The following is a 16,014-nucleotide window of genomic DNA, read 5'->3' as shown; positions in this document are numbered from 1 at the left end:
AAAAAAAAAAAAAAAAAAAAAAAAAAAAGATCCCCTTACCGGTCATCTTTAAAAAAAAAAAAAAACCGACCCTCGAGGGCCGGCCCGTGGCTCACTCGGGACAGTGCGGTGCTGATAACACCGAGGCCACGGGTTCGGATCCCATGTAGGGATGGCAGGTTAGCTCACTTGGGAAGAGCGTGGTGCTGACAACACCAAGTCAAGGATTAAGATCCCCTTACCGGTCATCTTTGAAAAAAGAAAGAAATCGAACCTTGAAACTTGCGGCCCTAGATTAGTACTTTTTAGTGAGAAAAAGAATGTATGAAAACGTTATTACAATGATCATATTTGTGAAAGCATGTATGAATATTGTGTAAAACTGTCTTATTTTAGGGAAAGAATTTGGGAAGTATTATTTTCACATTTTACATAATACGCTGTCATGTATAAATTCATTACAAAAATAATGTTATCTTTATGACTCTGGATTTTTCTTTTTCTAATAAAAACCACCGCCTTATCTGGTGGTTACTAAGCAACGCTTGCCGGATCAAACCACCCTTTAAGATAACGGGGAGATGGTATTTTTCTCGATTTCTCCTTACGGATGGCCGGTGTTGGACTTGGACGTGCGGCCATGTCTGGGCAGGGCACAGCTGTTTACAGCTTAGCACAGAAATTTGACTAAACGGTGGTTGCTAAGCAACGCGACAACGTCGTCATCTTTCATCGGGCCAGTTACTTTTTCAATTTATAATACAAATCATTGTATCCTACATGATGGCTGCTAGGCAATGCCTTGGTGCCGTCACCATCTCCAAGCTGACCTCTTCATTCTCCTCCTTAAGTAAATAGAGTTAAACCGCTTAGGGCAGAAACTACAAAGCTTTGCTAGTGCAATTAGCCGCCATCTTCGTTAGGGATAATGCGACTTCCGGCCGGGGCGGAAGTAAACCTAAGGGGGTTGCGGGGAGGTGCCGGGATAGGGATCGAGCTGCTGTTAGAGTCGGATGGAGCCGGCGGGAATTGAGTCTTCTTCCAGGGAGCTCCGCATCCCGCCCTCTGGCGGCTCTGGACAGCAGGCCGACTTAGTGTGATTGCCGGCATGCTCCAAGACCGGCACTGACCGTTCCCACGTGCGGGTGTTCCCGATGGGGGACGAGAGGTCGGGGAGCGCCGTGCATCTGCTGTGCCTCGCGGCCTCCAGCGGGGTGCCCCTGTTCTGCAGGAGCAGCCGCGGCGGCAACCCCGCCCGTCCGCAGGTGGGGCCCTGGACGCCTGGATCTAAGTGGAAGAGGGTTAGGCGCTTGGACTTCGGGTCTTCCAGGGAGTAGGGGTTGGGAGGTTTTTTATTTTTTTATTTTTTATTTTTTTTAAAGCTGACCGGTAAGGGGATCTTAACCCCCGTGGCCTTGGTGTTGTCAGTACCACGCTCAGCCAGTGAGTGAACCGGCCATCCCTATGTGGGATCCGAACCTGTGCCCTTGGTGTTATCAGCACCGCACTCTCCCGAGTGAGCCACGGGCCGGCCCAAGGGAGGTTTCAGTTTTGAATGTAGAGGATCGAGGGAGCAGTGGGCTAAGCCTGGTTTCCCCAAAGAGGAGCTGCCTTAGGGTATGGGAAGAGAAGGGGGCTGGGAGCTTGGACACGTGTGTCCCAAGTAGGACGGGTTCGGGACTCCTGTCTAATGTCCCTAACGCCTCCTCAGCTCCCGTTTTCTGTCATCGGCTCCCTCAATGGAGTCCACATGTTCGGGCAGAATCTGGAAGCGCAGCTGAGTTCTGCAAGGACCGAGGACACGATCGTGGTGTGGAAAAGCTTCCATGACAGGTCCCCAGGCGGGAGTTTGGGGCAGGGACAGGGCCTGGTTGATAGCTCCTGTTGAAGAGGACCCCAGAGGCGTTCCATCTCTCTAAGGCCAGCTGTTTATTTGGCTGTGGGATCTTTGACAAGCCCGTTACCCTCTCTGATTCCTGGTTTTCTCTGTAAGAGAGGCAGGTTGGGCTGAGGGAGGACATATCTAACATTCTATGATCAACTGGCAGGCTCTACTGTACCCACTGCCCTGTTTCTCAGACCTGGACTCATTCTTCCTTCTCACCTTACGTTTGCACAGCATCACTCTCATTGTTCTGTCACCTGAGGAGGGCACCTCGGAGCTGAGGCTGGAGAGACTACTCCAGATGGTGTTTGGGGCCATGGTGAGTCGCCTCAGCCCTTTTCTCCCAAACCCAGGAATCTTGAGCTGTTAGCATCCCTCTCTCTCAGACCCAGGAGTCCAGGTCCCCAGCCCCTCCTCCCTCATACCCAAGAACCCAGGTCCCAGTCCCTTCTTCCCTAAGACCCAGGAGTTTGTGTTCCATGCCCTTCTCTCTTAGAACCAGTTGTCCAGGGCCCCTACTCTCCTATGTGGTTCTTCTAGGTTCTTCTTGTGGGACTTGAAGAACTGACCAATATCCGCAATGTAGAGAGACTGAAGAAGGAGTTGAGGGTGAGGCTGCAGGACATGAGGATGGGGAGTTAAGGTATCTGGGCACTGTCATTTGGGAGCTACCGTTCCCAGCAGCCCCTGGGGCAGCCTAATCCCCTGGGTTCCTGGGGCAACTTGGTTGTTTGACCCTGGAGCTAGGCCTGGCCTTGCCAGTTTTCCAAGGGGGAGGCAGCAGATCTGGGGCCCACATGGGTCCTAGGCTCCTCCCTTCTCTCTTTGCTAGGCCAGTTACCGCCTCATCGACAGCTTCCTAGGGGACTCGGAGCTCATTGGGGACCTTACCCAGTGTGTGGACTGTGTGATTCCTCCAGAGGGGTCCCTCCTGCAGGTATTGGGGATGCTATGGAAACTCTTAAATCTGTCCCTATGGTCCTGACTCAGTCCTCATCTTCCTTCCCCTGGACCATTGTCCCCGCCTCCTATCCTTTCATCATCTAGTCTGACCCTGACTTGGCCCCAGCAGAATATTTCTACACCCAGAGCTGCCCCTGCCCTCCTCTCCCCATAGCCCTCCCATGGCTTCCATCTCCCTCAGAGCAAGGTCCCAGCCCCGCATCCTGGTGTTTGAGGGCCTGTGGAATCTGGCACCTGCCAACTTGTTGCTAAATCCACAATCCATCTTTGCCCAGCTGCCTCACCGATCCTGCAAATCCCAACAGCTTCCCAGCTTCCCAAGCTTGGTACATGTTCTTCCTTATCCCTGGTGAATCTCTATCTATCCTTCCTTAATTTTTTTTTGTTTTTTTGGACGGCTGGCAGGTACAGGGATCTGAATCCTTGACCTTGGTGGTATAAGGCCAGTCTCTAACCAACTGAGCTAACTAGTCAACCCTTCCTTAAATATCGCTCTTGTGGATCTACTGGTGTGGTCCCATCCCAGCCGTGTGACTCTTGGCAGGTACTTTGCCTTCTCTGAGCTTCAGTTCAGTAGGTCGTTGATTGTGCCTACCTGGCACATAATAAATAGGATTCTGTAAACCGTAAGCTGCTGCTGTTAAAATTAGTTTCAGGGCTGGCTGGGTTAGCTCAGTTGGTTAGAGCGCAGTGTTACAACACCAGGGTAAAGGGCTCGGACACCCATACTGGCCAGCTGCCAAAAAAACCCCCAAAATTAGCTTCAGTATACACAGATCAGTTTAATCAAATTTCACAATGTGAGTTGGGGATTGTGGCTGCATGTGAAGGTGAAGGAACTCAGCCTCCGAGACGATGACACACAAGAGCATGGCCACTTAGCAAGCTCTGGACTGTCCGTCGGTCTCTTCCCACTCCTTGACCACCTGGGAAGTCACTGCACTCCCTGCTCCTGTGTCCTGACTCCTAGTCGCCTGCCTCTCGTACCCAGGAAGCCCTCTCCGGGTTCGCTGAGGCCGCGGGCACGGCCTTCGTCAGTCTCGTGGTGTCGGGCCGGGTAGTGGCAGCAACAGAGGGCTGGTGGCGGCTGGGGACGCCCGAGGCCGTGCTGCTTCCCTGGCTGGTAGGGTCCCTGCCGCCGCAGGCCGCTCGCGACTACCCTGTGTACCTGCCTCACGGGAGTCCCACGGTGAGTGGGTGGGGCCGGCGGGGTTGGGGTAGAGGAAGGTGAGGTCTTGGACAAATGCGAGAGGGGTGGGACAGAGGTCGAGTCGCAAGGAGGCGAGACTTGGGATAGGAAGGGGCAGCACTGTCCACCCTGTGTCCTTCAGGTCCCGCACCGACTTTTGACCTTGACGCTGCTGCCAAGCCTGGAGCTGTGTCTGCTGTGCGGGCCACGCCCAGCCCTCCGCCAGCTGGACCCACAGGTGAATCCAGCCCTGTCTCACTTTCCCACTTATCACACCCTCTACCTACGAGCCCCTCCTCTCACCCCTGCCCCGCCCATTGCAAACTGCGCTCCAATCACCTTCTCCCCAGCTCGGCTTTGCCTCCACTCCTCCCGTATCCTCCTGGGCCTCCCCTTCCACGGCCCCTTCCGCCCCCCAGCCCCTCCTCTCACCCCTGCCCCGCCCATTGCAAACTGCGCTCCAATCACCTTCTCCCCAGCTCGGCTTCGCCTCCACTCCTCCCGTATCCTCCTGGGCCTCCCCTTCCACTGCCCCTTCCGCCCCCGCCCTCCTTTCTTCTTGTAGGCCGCGTCTTCTGCCTCTGGTACCTCCCTGACCTCACCTGCTGGCCACGCCCTTATCTCTGGCCCCGCCTACCATTACCGCGCTCCCACAGCTTCTGGAGCGTTGGTGGCAGCCACTGCTGGGCCCGCTACGGACCTGCTTGCCGCTTGGACCCCGAGCGCTGCCCGATGGCTTCCCCCTGCACACGGACATCCTTGGGTAGGGCTCAGATGGGGTAGTGGGTTGGGGGGGGTCCTCATCTCCTCTTCCCTGGCCATGACACCCCCTTTCCCACAGGCTGTTGCTACTCCACCTGGAACTGAAACGTTGCCTCTTTACCGTGGAGCCCTTTGGGGATAAAGGTGACTGAGGACAAGGGTGGGGCGGAGGGGCGTGAACTGGGGAGGGGGGCGGACCAGGGAGGTGCTCTCCATCACTGTCTCTTCTCTCCCTCCAGAACCTTCTCCTGAACAGCGCCGGCGCCTCCTCCGTAATTTCTACACTCTGGTCACCACCACGCACTTCCCACCAGGTCAGCAGCAGGCACCGTACCCCACTGCATAGGCAGGGACACTTGAGTCCTAGGTCCCAGAAGGTGGGAGTAAGAGGTAGGGTAGGAGAAACTGGAAGGAGAACCCAGCACGCATTGGGCATGGTTTTAATTGAGAACTGAGCTTTGACACAGAAGGGAGGGGAGGGGAAGTCCCTTCCTGGTTTCAGAACCTCCTGGGTAACCCTAATACAGTCATGTGTCACCTAACAATGTGGATACATTCTGAGAAATGTGTCATTAGGCACTTTTGTTGTGTGAATGTCACAGAGTCTACTTTCACAAACCTAGATGGTATAGCTTGCTACCTAGGCTGTATGGCATAGCCTACGGCTCCTGGGCTACAAACCTGAACAGCACGTTACTGTATGAAAACTGTAGGCAACCACAACACAAACTGTTAAGTATTTGTGTATCTAAACATAGAGGAGGTACAGCAAAAATACAGTATTATAATCTTATAGGACTCCCGTCATATATGTGGTACATCGTTGACCAAAACGTTGTTATGTGGTGCATGACTGTAGTTAGAAGCATTTAACACTAAGACCTCTTCTGTTCTTGCCAGTGCTTTGATATGTAACCACTCACTTCATCCTCATAGGTGAGGATTATCCTCTTATGTCATTATTCTCTTATTGCAGATGAAGAAACAGGCTCAGCTAATAAGCAACAGAGCCACAATTCTAACACAGGAGGTCTGGCCCGCATATCTACACACTCCACTCTGCACTACTGCTGAAAGCACAGGCTTTGCTGATAGTCTGGGGGGTGGGGGTGGGAAAGGATTCCACAGATTCCAGGTTAGGAAGGAAAGTTATAAGGCCGCAGAGGGATAAAGGGACCTAGGTTGGCGCTACAACCCCAGTGAAGACCCTGCTGAATGTAACACAGTGGTAAAGAGCTCCTACTCTGAGGGCCACACCCCTTCCTAGCTGGCCACTCCACATCTCCTGTGCAGTGGGGTGGGGTCCTCAGGAGGGCTACTGGAGCTTGTGTGTCACAGCTGAGTGTCGGGCACACAGTAAGTATCACCTGCACGTTTGTGATTTGTGTTGCCTGGGGCTGCACACACTATTCCCTAGGGAAACAGGGACCAAGGCTGGATGGGAAGAGGGTGAGCTGAATGAGTCTGTGGCCTTCTTAAGGTTACTGACATCTGGCTGGAGCCCTGGAAGCCCTCACCTGGGAAGCTCCCAAAGCCTGTTCTAAGAAATCCCATGGATTCAGAACTTAGGCCCAGGATGGGGTGTGGCTTCTGAAGGTTAGCATCCTACTCATTCAGCCCCATGGGTCACCTCAGTCCTGCCTGTCCTTTCCTCAGAGCCAGGGCTACCAGAGAAGGCAGAGGATGCGGTCCACCAAGCCCAGCTGCCTAGGGCCTGCTACCTGGTGTTGAGGCATGGGGAGCCAAGAAGGGGATTGCGGCTCATGGTTCTGCAGCTGGGGCCTCGGCAGCTGCTACTGCTGTTGGCTCCTCAGAGTCCCACGCATGGACTTCGAAGCCTGGCCACACACACTCTGCATGCCCTCACCCCACTTCTTTGACCACCTGGGAGTGGGCAATGGAGACAGACATGGGGCTATTAGTGTCTCTCTGTTTATTCACTCACAATAATACACAGCCCCTGGATGGAGAGGGAGTAGGAGGGGCTACGACGGGATGGGGTGGGAGGGGAGGAGGCACCCATTTCCCTGGCCCCTTTCCCCTCTGTGCTTGGGGGGGGGGAAGGGAGGGAAGGGACTCCCCTTTGCCCCCCAGAATGTAAACAGCAGCAGACTGAACAAAAATAAAAATACAAAAGGCCAGAGGAAGGTCTCAGGGATCTCCCCACCCCTGGGGTCTTCCCTGTCACCAGAAGAGGTCCCTCAATGCTTCATCTACCAAAGCTGCCTCAGTCCTAGGGGCTACCCAGCGCCGATCATATCCCCAGGGGTAGAGTCCAGGGCTCAGAACTGCTGGGCCAGCAGCTCACACAGGTGATGGGAGACGGTCTCCTTGCTGGTGCGCAGGGTCAGCCGGTACATCTGGGTGGGGGGCATTGGTGGAGGACTCAGGGGATGCAGCCAGCCACATGAGAGGGGAGAGAGCCCAGGGAGAGGGGGACACAAAAGATGGGAAGAGAAGGAAGGATAAAGGGGTCAGAAAAGTTATACAAGAGACAGGTGGTAGGAATAAAGGCAACAGAGGAGACAGAAGGAAAAGGATGAAAGATATAAAACAGAGAAGGTGGAAAGGATATAGAAGACCAGAAGACAGAGATAATGAATGGCAATGGGGACAAGGAGCGGTGAGAGAGAGGGTCAAAGGGAGACGTGACTGAAAGAATGCATGAGGCAGGTGGGGTGGACACAAGACAGGGAGGGTGACACAGCAGCCTCAGGAATCCTTCCTGTTGGCCTACGGGCCCCACACCAATACTTACTTGAGCCTGGGCGTTGGGCTCCAGCCGGAGCAGACAGCCCACCTGCAGAGCTTTAGTTTGGATGATTCCAGCCCCTACAAAGTTCTCAGGGTTGGGATCCACATTGTCCAGGAGAGCAGAGCCAAACCCCAAAAGCTGGGAAGGAGGGAAGTAGCCATCAGAGAGTGCCAGAGCTCTGTTAGCTCCTGAACAGTGGCAGTGGTGGCGGCGCAGTTCCCAAAAACCCTTTGGGGTGGGAATTGGCCCTACTTTACAGATAGGAAAACAGGCTCAGAGAAGTGAAGTGGCCACTGCCCTGCAAATATGACCCCCAGTCTCTCACCTTGGCCTTAGTAACTTCCGCGTCCATGGGGTGGTTGGCTTTGAAGATTTTCTGTGCCTCCTGTTGAGGGCTGCGGATGGGGACTCAAGTCAGGGACCCGGAAGCCCCTGGTGCTGCCCCCCCTGAAGCGCAGCTTGGGGTCGCCCCCCACTCCTCACAGGCTCAGCTGCTTCCAACGCTGGAAGAAGTCCTGGGCTGTCATCTCTGTCGGCTGGAAAAACTTGTTGACGGTCACCGGGAGCTTCAGGGTAAGGGCCTGGGGGGCACCGCCGTACCTGGCAGGGGCGGGGGCGGGCTCCATCAGGCCCCGCCCCTCGCCCTAGGAGACCTCCCTCCCGGAAACGCCGCGCTTGACTCACCGGAAGCGCACTGACAGCAGTGGGGGCGTCAGGAAGTCCCGCAGACACTCAATGTTGAGCACCTGCTGCACCTGCGCCCCGCCGTCCACCTGTGCTGCCACGCGTTTTGTCTGCACAGCCAGCTGTGCCCGCCCATGGTCAAGGAAACCAGACACAGAGGCAGGCCCCGAGGGGGTCTTAGCCACGAACCCCTGGTTTTCTGGCAGGCCCAGCCATGCAATCCTGGACTCATCCTACAAGGCCCAGCTCCAAAGTCCCTTCTGTGTGAATCCTTTGATCCATCCCCTAGGTGCCTCCTCTGGCCTTCCACAATGGTTTCAGAGACCTCCATTATGGCACATGTCACACTGAACCAAGACATAATAGCATTAGCTCTGGAGGCTGACTTGGACTTGAGTCCTAGTCTTACCACCTGGACGACAGTGGGCAAGCCACTTAACCTTTCTTAGCCTCATGTGCAAAATGGGCATGTGTAAAATGTCCTCCAGAGTCAAGAAAATAATCTTTACAATTACTTGTCTATGTGTTTGGCACATCTTAAGTACACAAAGATGATGGCAATTAGTATTGTTATCACCATCTGCATTATGTCTGCTTTTACGTCAATAACCCATAGGCAAGGACTGGATCTTACGCATCTCCGCTGCCCCCGCCCCCGCCCATGCTCAGCACAGAGTTGCCTACAGGAGCCTCTGAAAATGATGGATGAATGAATGAAGCAAAGAACTGAAAAGGTCTGGCCAGCTGCCAGAAACCCCTGAAAAGGTCCTCAGAGTTTTGGGGTCTAGCCACTCTAATTTCAGGGATGTGGAAATGGAAGCACAGAGAAGGACTGACATCGCCAGCCACCCTTCCAGAGTTTTCCAATTGCCTTGATCCTCAGAACAACCCTATGAGAGGGAAGAGGGTTTATACCTCACAGAGGGGATAGGAAGGTTTAGAGAGGCAAAGTAACTCAGCCCAGGCCACAAAGGAGAAGGCCCTGGTCAGCATCTAGCCCTCCTGGCCTAGCTCCCAAGTTCAGGAGGCACTGGAATTACAGCATGGAGCCTGAGAGAGGACAAGGTCAGGACATGGAAGGTATCTGAGAAGACAAACTGAGGCCCAGAGCAGCTAGAGTCCCAGAAGTAATGCCTCCTGTATATCACATCATTGTGATCTCCTGTCCTGGAGAAAGAGGCCCACTGCTGTCTTAGACATAAAGACACTAAATCTCAGAGAAGTACCACATTTCCAAGCTCTCACAGTAAGAGGAGCAGAACAGGGAACTGGACCTGGGTCAGTTGGCTTCCCAGTGGTAAGGAAGGCCAACTGGAGGGACAGAGCTGGGCCAAGCCTGAGAGGATATGAGTCTGAAGTTCTCCCGGGTGGATGACAGTGGGTGAGAAGTTCTGGAATTGCACCGAGGTCTTGTTGCCATAGAAAAGATACATGCGGCCTGCAGTGGGTGGGGGAGACAGGGCTCCATCCAAGTTCCTCCAATGCCCTCCCAGCCACTGCCCAAACCAAGGTCTACCCCCAACCCTGACCCCACAGTCCACCCAGACGCACCCAAATTCTGCCGGAACTCTGACTTGACTCCAATCTGCAGCAGCTGGTTCTCAAATAGGACCCCATTGTTCTTGCACACAAACCTGGGTTGGGGTTGCAGGGAGCTCAGGATTACAGGGATTCCTGTCTGGGCCCTGGCTTGGGCTCCCCACCTGTTCCCATTCCCCTCTCCCACCTCTCCCAGTACTCACTTATTCAGCAGTTCATCGGCTTCTGGGATGGGCGGGCTGATATCCTCAGCACCTGGGCTGGAAGCAGGAAAAGGAGTGAGATGGAAGGGGCTTGGGGGAAGAGAGGAAAAACCCAGAGCTAACTGGTGCAAGACAACAAGCCCTTGAAAGACAGAACCCAGAATCCACATACTCAGACTCCTTGAAGAACTTCAAAGTACCCCGTAATTAGACAGGCAGTTGCCCCTAATGTGAATGGGACCTTGGTATGTGCCCCCCCATCAGAGGACCCCGAGTTTCACTTTCCTCCAAGTCCCTGTTTCTGCTGCTTATCAAGAACCCCTAGATGAGAGCTCCCAGTCCCTTCACCCTCCCTGGGGACACCAGAGTCTGCCCCCCAACCTCCTAAGGTCATCCCTTACTCAGCAGCTGGAGCTGGGTCAGCCAGCAAAGCCATGGGACTCTCAGGGGCAGGCGGCTCCAGCTCACTGGGCCATCCAATCCCAGAGCAGACAAGAGAAGACAGGTGTGGCAGGCAGCCAATCCCAGAGAGGCAGCAAGAGGGTGGGGGGGGGAGAGAAAGAGGGAGGAGGGAAGGAGAGAAGGAAGAGCAGGCTGAGAAATGGTGAAGGGAAAGGACAATAAAGAGTGGCCAGGGTCGGCAGAGTCCAGAGTGGCCGGAGGGAGCGAGGCCAGGGGCAGGGCAGGCAGCGGCTGGGGCTGGCAAAGGCATCAGGGACAGGGAGAAAAGAGCAAGTTGGGGTGGAGAGGAGCTGAACGAAAAAGGAGGCAGAGGCCGAGAAGGGGCTGCCCTGGGGGTAGAAGAGGGCCTGGCCACAGGGGGTGGGCAGTACCTGAGGAAGGCCTCCTCCGGGGTGGGCCCCAGGCTGGGCTGGGCAGCTGGGCCATCAGAGAAGACATCCACCAGAAGGTTTCCCGCACCTGCAGCCGCTGGGGGTGCTACTGGGGGAGGGGCTGCCCGCAGCCCCAGAAGGTCAGCAGAAGGCGAGGGTGTAGACTGCAGGAGGAGCAGGTGAAGGTGAGAAAAGGTGGTGCCTTGGCCAACCCCAGCCCCAGCTGACTATATGGGGCCCACACCACAGGACTCACCACGGTGCTGGGGGTGGGCTCCACACCCCCATTGATGTCATTGCTGCTGGGATCCCTCCGGCCATCATCCAGGGCGCTGCCAGCCCCAGGCCCCTTCTTACGTTTCAGCTTGGCCAGGATGGATGACTCACGCTCCGGGAAGGGTGGCATCTCCTCCAGCACTGTGGCCTGGTGGGGTTGGTGTAGGGAGTGGTCAGGGAAAGGTGTCAGTTGTGATCACAAGAAAAGGGGGGCCAAGGGCCAGAGGGAGGGAGTGGGGGGACCAAGGCTCTGACCAGGACATCCGTGCTGGCCACTGAGCTGAGGGTGAGGTACTCGACAGCACGCTGCTGCAGCTCAACGTCGGCATTGCGCAGCTGGGAGCCGGCCCGCAGCACACCCTGGATGGTGGCCTTTGTCTCAGGGAAGAGGTTGATGAACTTGATGTAGGTGGACAGCAGCAGGGCCCGTGTTGCCACACTGCACAGGTGGAACTTGGAGTGCAGCAGGGAGAACTGCACCGGGGGGCTGTGCAGGGGGTGGTGTCAGCCCATGGGCCGAGGCTCCATGGCTCCACAGCCCTCTCCAGAAACCCCCTCAAGAGGAGCCGCCTCCTCAGATGGACCCTTCCCAGGAACACAGGCTGGCTTGAGGGGCTGATATTTCCCAAAGTCACAGGGGAGAAGCCACTGTAAGGCTCTGTGCCAGGTTCCTGAGACTAAGGTTCTTTCTTATCCCAATGGGGGTTGGGGCAAGAGGCTGAAAACATTCCTAGGAACCCCATCATCCCTAGCCCTGAGACTCCTAGGGGTCCCTCAAGCTCCAGACCCTTCAGAAGTACATGTGATCACCCTCCAGCCTGAGGCTCCTTCACCTGGAGCGGGGATCCCCAGCAATCAGGTTCCCAAATTCCCCAAGGATGTAGCCGCCGACCTTCACCATGTTCTCATGACAGGCTGGGGCCTGGAGCGCCTGGGTGGGAGGGGCGGGGCAGGGACAAGAATGAGTGTCATGAGTGCTCAGCATGTGCCACGTGTAGCGCTAAGCCTCTGCCTCGTATCAGTTCACGGAACTCTCACAACTCTATGATGTGGGCGGGATTATTGTGGGAAAACTGAGGCACAGAGTGGTTAAGTGACCGGCCCAAGCTCACACAGGAAGTAAAATGTGGCAGCACTGGGCCCCCTTTTCTAGGAAAGAGAGTGGGAAATTACTAAGATGCAGGAATTGGCAACTACACAGTGGGTGCCCCATGTGCATGCTCTGTGGTCTCCTCACATCAGGCCCATGAAGCTATGGCCCCTATGTCCTTTGGGTGGCCCAAAGAAGCAAAGGCACCACTCTGAGGTCACCCCAGTGCAGAAGAATAAGCAAGATGGTGGTCACACTTACTACCCTTACAGCCCCAGCTGTCCTTGCTCTGCCTCTATGTCCCCCCATGGAGGTCAGGGTGAGGGATGCTGACCTCAAAGACAGTCTTGGCAGCATAGCCCTGGACATCATCACGGTTGGTGACAATCTGCAGCACACGGTACCACACCTCCTCACTCACATAGTCGCCCGCAATGCGGATGAGGTTGAGGATAGTGTCCACGTACCAGCTGTAGTCCACTGCGTACTTCTCTGCCAGGATGGCCACCTTCAGGACCTGCCGCAGGGAGGGGGGAAGGTGGGTGTGTGTGAATGCAAGAATGCACACGGTGGGCATCAGTGTTTGGACTTGCCTGGATCTGGGCTCACCACTGCTTCCATCTGGAGAGTCCAGGTCCCCAGCTCCTCCTCCCTCAGACCCAGGAGTCCGGGCTCCCAGACCATCCTCCCTCAGACCCAAACTCCCAGGCCCTCAGATTCCCCAAAACTCACAATCTCTTCACGGATGGCATAGTCAGCTGTCTCCAGGTACCGCAGCATCTCAGACACGATCTGCTTGGCGTTGCTCCGGTCACACATGGCATAAAGGAGGTCGGCCGCCCGCTGCCTCACACTGACATCCCGCTCCGTCTGATGGAGGAGAGGAGGGCCCAGGGTGTATTCTAGGCTCCCTCCTGGCCCAGGGCTGGCCACTCTGAGGGGGCAGAGGGCCTGGGGCAGACTCCAAGAGGTCGCACCTTAAGGGCATTGATGACGGTGTCGATGTGGGTCTTGACCGCCTCATGGGAGAACTCAGAGCTGGCCAGGGTGCACATACTCTCCAGGGCCAGGTAGCGCAGGTTGGTCTCCCGGTGCTGCAGGAACTGACCTAGCTGGTTACAGGCCCGTACCAGGAGGTTGGGCTCACTGTCAGCAGGGGCCATAGGCAGGGGGTGGTGAGAGAGAAATAGATACATGGGACATGAGATAGAAGATTTGGGCCCCAGCTGATCTCTCTCATAGCTGCCTAAAGATCCAGGTCTTAACTCCTGCCCACCCCTACACACCGGTCCTGACCCTTACGGTGACCCTGACCTCTGGGCTGCTGAGCCCAAAAATATCCAGCAATTCTGCCTCCCAGGAAAGGCCCAGCACCAACCTCACGGGGTAACATTTCACACCTCCATCCTCCTCTTACCTAGAGGTGTAGCCCCCTAGCCCTTTCCCCTGGGAACCAAGAGTCCAGGCTCCAGCCACTCTCGCCCAGCCCCAGACACCAGGCTCTCAGCCCTGCCTGAGCCCCGGTGCGCACCTGTCATAGTGGATGATGAGGCTGATAGTCTCGAAGAGGATGGCATTCTTGGCATTAGAGTGCTGCACCTTCTTGGACTTGGGTGGCTCCTGGGCCTTGTTGAGCACAGTCTCTAGACATTCCACCAGCCGCCCCTTCACAGCCGCATCCTCTGGGGAAATGGAAGGCAGGGCCTGGGCTGAGCCCTTTGCCCACCTGGCCCGAGCTCTTTGCCCACCTGGCCCGAGCTCTTTGCCCACCTGGCCCGAGCTCTTTGCCCACCTGGCCCGAGCTCTTTGCCCACCTGGCCCACCTGCTGGGGCAGTGGCCATGGGAAGACCTCAGGCCGCCTCTAACCCGCCAGAGCCCTGAAGCTCCAGGTTAGGGTCTCTGCTCCCTCAGCCCCTTCCTGGGCCCCCGGCCCAACAGTGGCCATGGGAAGACCTCAGGCCGCCTCTAACCCGCCGGAGCCCTGAAGCTCCAGGTTAGGGTCTCTGCTCCCTCAGCCCCTTCCTGGGCCCCCGGCCCAGCAAGAGGTGAGAGATGGCATTTCTGGAGACATAGGATACATCTCCAGACCTGAGCTTTCATCCTATTCTGCTGTGACCCTGCTGGGCAAGAGGCTCCACCCCTGTGAGCCTCAGTTTCCCCTTCTGCAGCACTGATACTCTTTAGATTTCTCATAAAGAAAACTCCAGGAACCTCCTCCAGAGACAACCCCAAACACAGGCCTTCCCAAGGAGTGGTCTGATTGCCGAGCATTCCTTGATGAGAATGTACTTGCCCTTCAGTCACTTGCTTGGTAAAAGACCACTGCGTGCACACTTGGTGTCAGGCTCCTTGCCTGGGGGACAGGGGTTCAACAGTGAGAAAACTCAACCCCCAGAACTGAGACAGACGGATACCAGCCAGAAGCTCACACGAACACTGATAACTAACATTTTCTAGAATGTGATGTTATCAAGAACAGCTGTCAAGTGTTCTAGCAAGAACTGTTGACCGCAAATCTATCAGGGAATTCAAGGATGGAGAGCTAAAGGACGCCACAGGTAGCCACCAGCCGTCTAGAATGTGGACACACTACAACACAAAACTCTCCTGGTTTCTTCAAAAACAAGGAGGGTAGGGGAAACTATTCCAGACTAAAAAAAAATGGCAAAGACATAATATTATTTAATGTGTGACTCTAGATTGTTCTGTGGTATTTTTTTTTAGAAAGCCAACTTTTTTAGAAAGTTGACCCTGTCAGCAGGGACAACTGGGGAAGTGTGAATGGTGCCTGGGTATCGGATGACACTGTGGAGTTATTTTGAATCTTCTTAGGTATGATAATGGCACTGTGGTTTCATATGTGTTCTTGGTCTTAGGAGACATGTTCAGAAACACAGGGGGAGTGTTAGGATGCCTGCAATACTGCAGATAGTTTGGCAAGTGTGTGAGAGAGTGAGCAAACAAGGCTGCAGATATAGCAAGGTGTACTGATGAAGGAAATAATCAAAACGAAGCAGGTTTTCCAAAACTTGCTGCCCTGGGATAAGTCTCACCAACTCAGTGTCAATATCTTGTCTTAAGATAAACAATGTGTGTGGTTAGAACTGCTGATTTATTGATTAATGTACAACCTACTGGTTCTGAATAAGCCATTTAGATATTGCTAAGAATAGCTGAAGCCTGAAGCTTCTGCTTCAGCTTTCAAGTAGACGCTTCTGGCTCCCATGTTGTAATCAGTAACCAATGACTTTGATTCTTGTGATCCTTGTGTTCCCTGAGAAAGGGACAACTGTACTTGGAGCTTTCCCCCTCCCTTTCAAAACTCCCTTATAAAATGCCTTTGCCTGTAGTAGACTTTGGAGCATTTTCCAAGTCTGTTGGCTTGTGTTTCTCAGGTTGATCCTTAAGCTTGGCTTTCAATAAACCTTTATAAAATTATTTCTGCCTTGACAGTCTTGATTGCAGTCCACGGTGTTAACAGTCACCACTGAGTCCAGGTAGGGTGCATCTGGTGTTCGTTATACTGTTCTCTTAAGTTATCTTTATATTCCAAATTTTTCATAAGAGAATGTTGGGGCAAAAGCCAATGTCAGAGATTAAAGGAGTAATTTTTCCCAATTAAAAGGGATTTGTAGGGGGCCGGCCCGGTGGCGCGCTGGATAGTGCGCCGCTTGGGAAGCGCGGCGGCGCTCCCACCCGAGGGTTCGGATCCCACATACAGACCGGTTCCCGCTCACTGGCTGAGCGAGGCGCGGGAGCAACACCGAGGGTTGCAATCCCGTTGCTGGTCCCCGGTCCGGTACGGGGGCAACACTGAGGGTTGCGATCCGTTGCTGGACACGGAAAAAGACAAAA

General features: G+C 54.9%; 2 protein-coding genes across 11 annotated transcripts in view; one reads left to right on the top strand and one right to left on the bottom strand.

Annotated features, from left to right (window-relative positions):
* The first annotated feature begins 943 nt into the window (after positions 1-943).
* On the top strand, positions 944-6,971 carry FUZ (fuzzy planar cell polarity protein). Of its 9 annotated transcripts, XM_008590898.1 has the most exons (12): positions 973-1,244; positions 1,691-1,812; positions 2,099-2,183; positions 2,405-2,473; positions 2,697-2,801; positions 3,819-4,016; positions 4,159-4,254; positions 4,673-4,779; positions 4,858-4,922; positions 5,018-5,092; positions 5,755-5,808; positions 6,435-6,971. In XM_008590898.1, exons 1-12 carry the CDS (start codon positions 1,134-1,136, stop codon positions 6,656-6,658), a joined length of 1,311 nt encoding a protein of 436 aa, XP_008589120.1. In that variant the 5' UTR covers positions 973-1,133; the 3' UTR covers positions 6,659-6,971. The 9 variants fall into 9 exon arrangements, 6 of the variants coding, with proteins under 6 accessions (XP_008589121.1, XP_008589120.1, XP_008589126.1 ...); XM_008590899.1 differs by lacking the exon at positions 5,755-5,808 and having other exon boundaries at positions 944-1,244; positions 6,435-6,968; XR_551865.1 differs by lacking the exon at positions 6,435-6,971 and having other exon boundaries at positions 4,582-4,779; positions 5,755-5,770.
* AP2A1 (adaptor-related protein complex 2, alpha 1 subunit) overlaps positions 6,695-16,014 on the bottom strand; it is a 36,904-nt gene continuing 27,584 nt past the window's right edge. The window contains exons 8-24 of one of the 2 annotated variants that reach the window (XM_008590905.1): positions 13,690-13,840; positions 13,136-13,304; positions 12,891-13,028; positions 12,493-12,675; positions 11,902-11,999; positions 11,324-11,555; positions 11,049-11,216; positions 10,793-10,956; positions 10,361-10,426; positions 9,960-10,016; positions 9,769-9,851; positions 9,566-9,655; positions 8,218-8,341; positions 8,017-8,133; positions 7,859-7,928; positions 7,537-7,671; positions 6,695-7,138 (exon numbers count right to left, since the gene is read on the bottom strand). In XM_008590905.1, the coding sequence (XP_008589127.1) occupies positions 7,061-7,138; positions 7,537-7,671; positions 7,859-7,928; positions 8,017-8,133; positions 8,218-8,341; positions 9,566-9,655; positions 9,769-9,851; positions 9,960-10,016; positions 10,361-10,426; positions 10,793-10,956; positions 11,049-11,216; positions 11,324-11,555; positions 11,902-11,999; positions 12,493-12,675; positions 12,891-13,028; positions 13,136-13,304; positions 13,690-13,840 (2,123 nt within the window). In that variant the 3' untranslated portion in view covers positions 6,695-7,060. The remainder of the gene's footprint in view (positions 7,139-7,536; positions 7,672-7,858; positions 7,929-8,016; positions 8,134-8,217; positions 8,342-9,565; positions 9,656-9,768; positions 9,852-9,959; positions 10,017-10,360; positions 10,427-10,792; positions 10,957-11,048; positions 11,217-11,323; positions 11,556-11,901; positions 12,000-12,492; positions 12,676-12,890; positions 13,029-13,135; positions 13,305-13,689; positions 13,841-16,014) is intronic. The other variant, XM_008590906.1, reaches the window with a different exon arrangement.

Source organism: Galeopterus variegatus, unplaced genomic scaffold (assembly GCF_000696425.1).
Source record: "Galeopterus variegatus unplaced genomic scaffold, G_variegatus-3.0.2 Scaffold6449, whole genome shotgun sequence".
NCBI lineage: Eukaryota > Metazoa > Chordata > Mammalia > Dermoptera > Cynocephalidae > Galeopterus > Galeopterus variegatus.
The sequence above is the reverse complement of the archived record's forward strand: the minus strand, read 5'-3'. Positions and strand labels throughout refer to the sequence as shown.

Excerpts from the sequence above, each read along its gene's own strand:
- FUZ (XM_008590898.1), top strand. The coding sequence starts at position 1,134 with ATGGGGGACGAGAGGTCGGGGAGCGCCGTGCATCTGCTGTGCCTCGCG. Across the intron at positions 4,780-4,857 it reads CTGCACACGGACATCCTTGG|GCTGTTGCTACTCCACCTGG; the intron begins GTAGGGCTCAGA and ends CCTTTCCCACAG. Across the intron at positions 5,093-5,754 it reads CACCACGCACTTCCCACCAG|ATGAAGAAACAGGCTCAGCT; the intron begins GTCAGCAGCAGG and ends CTCTTATTGCAG.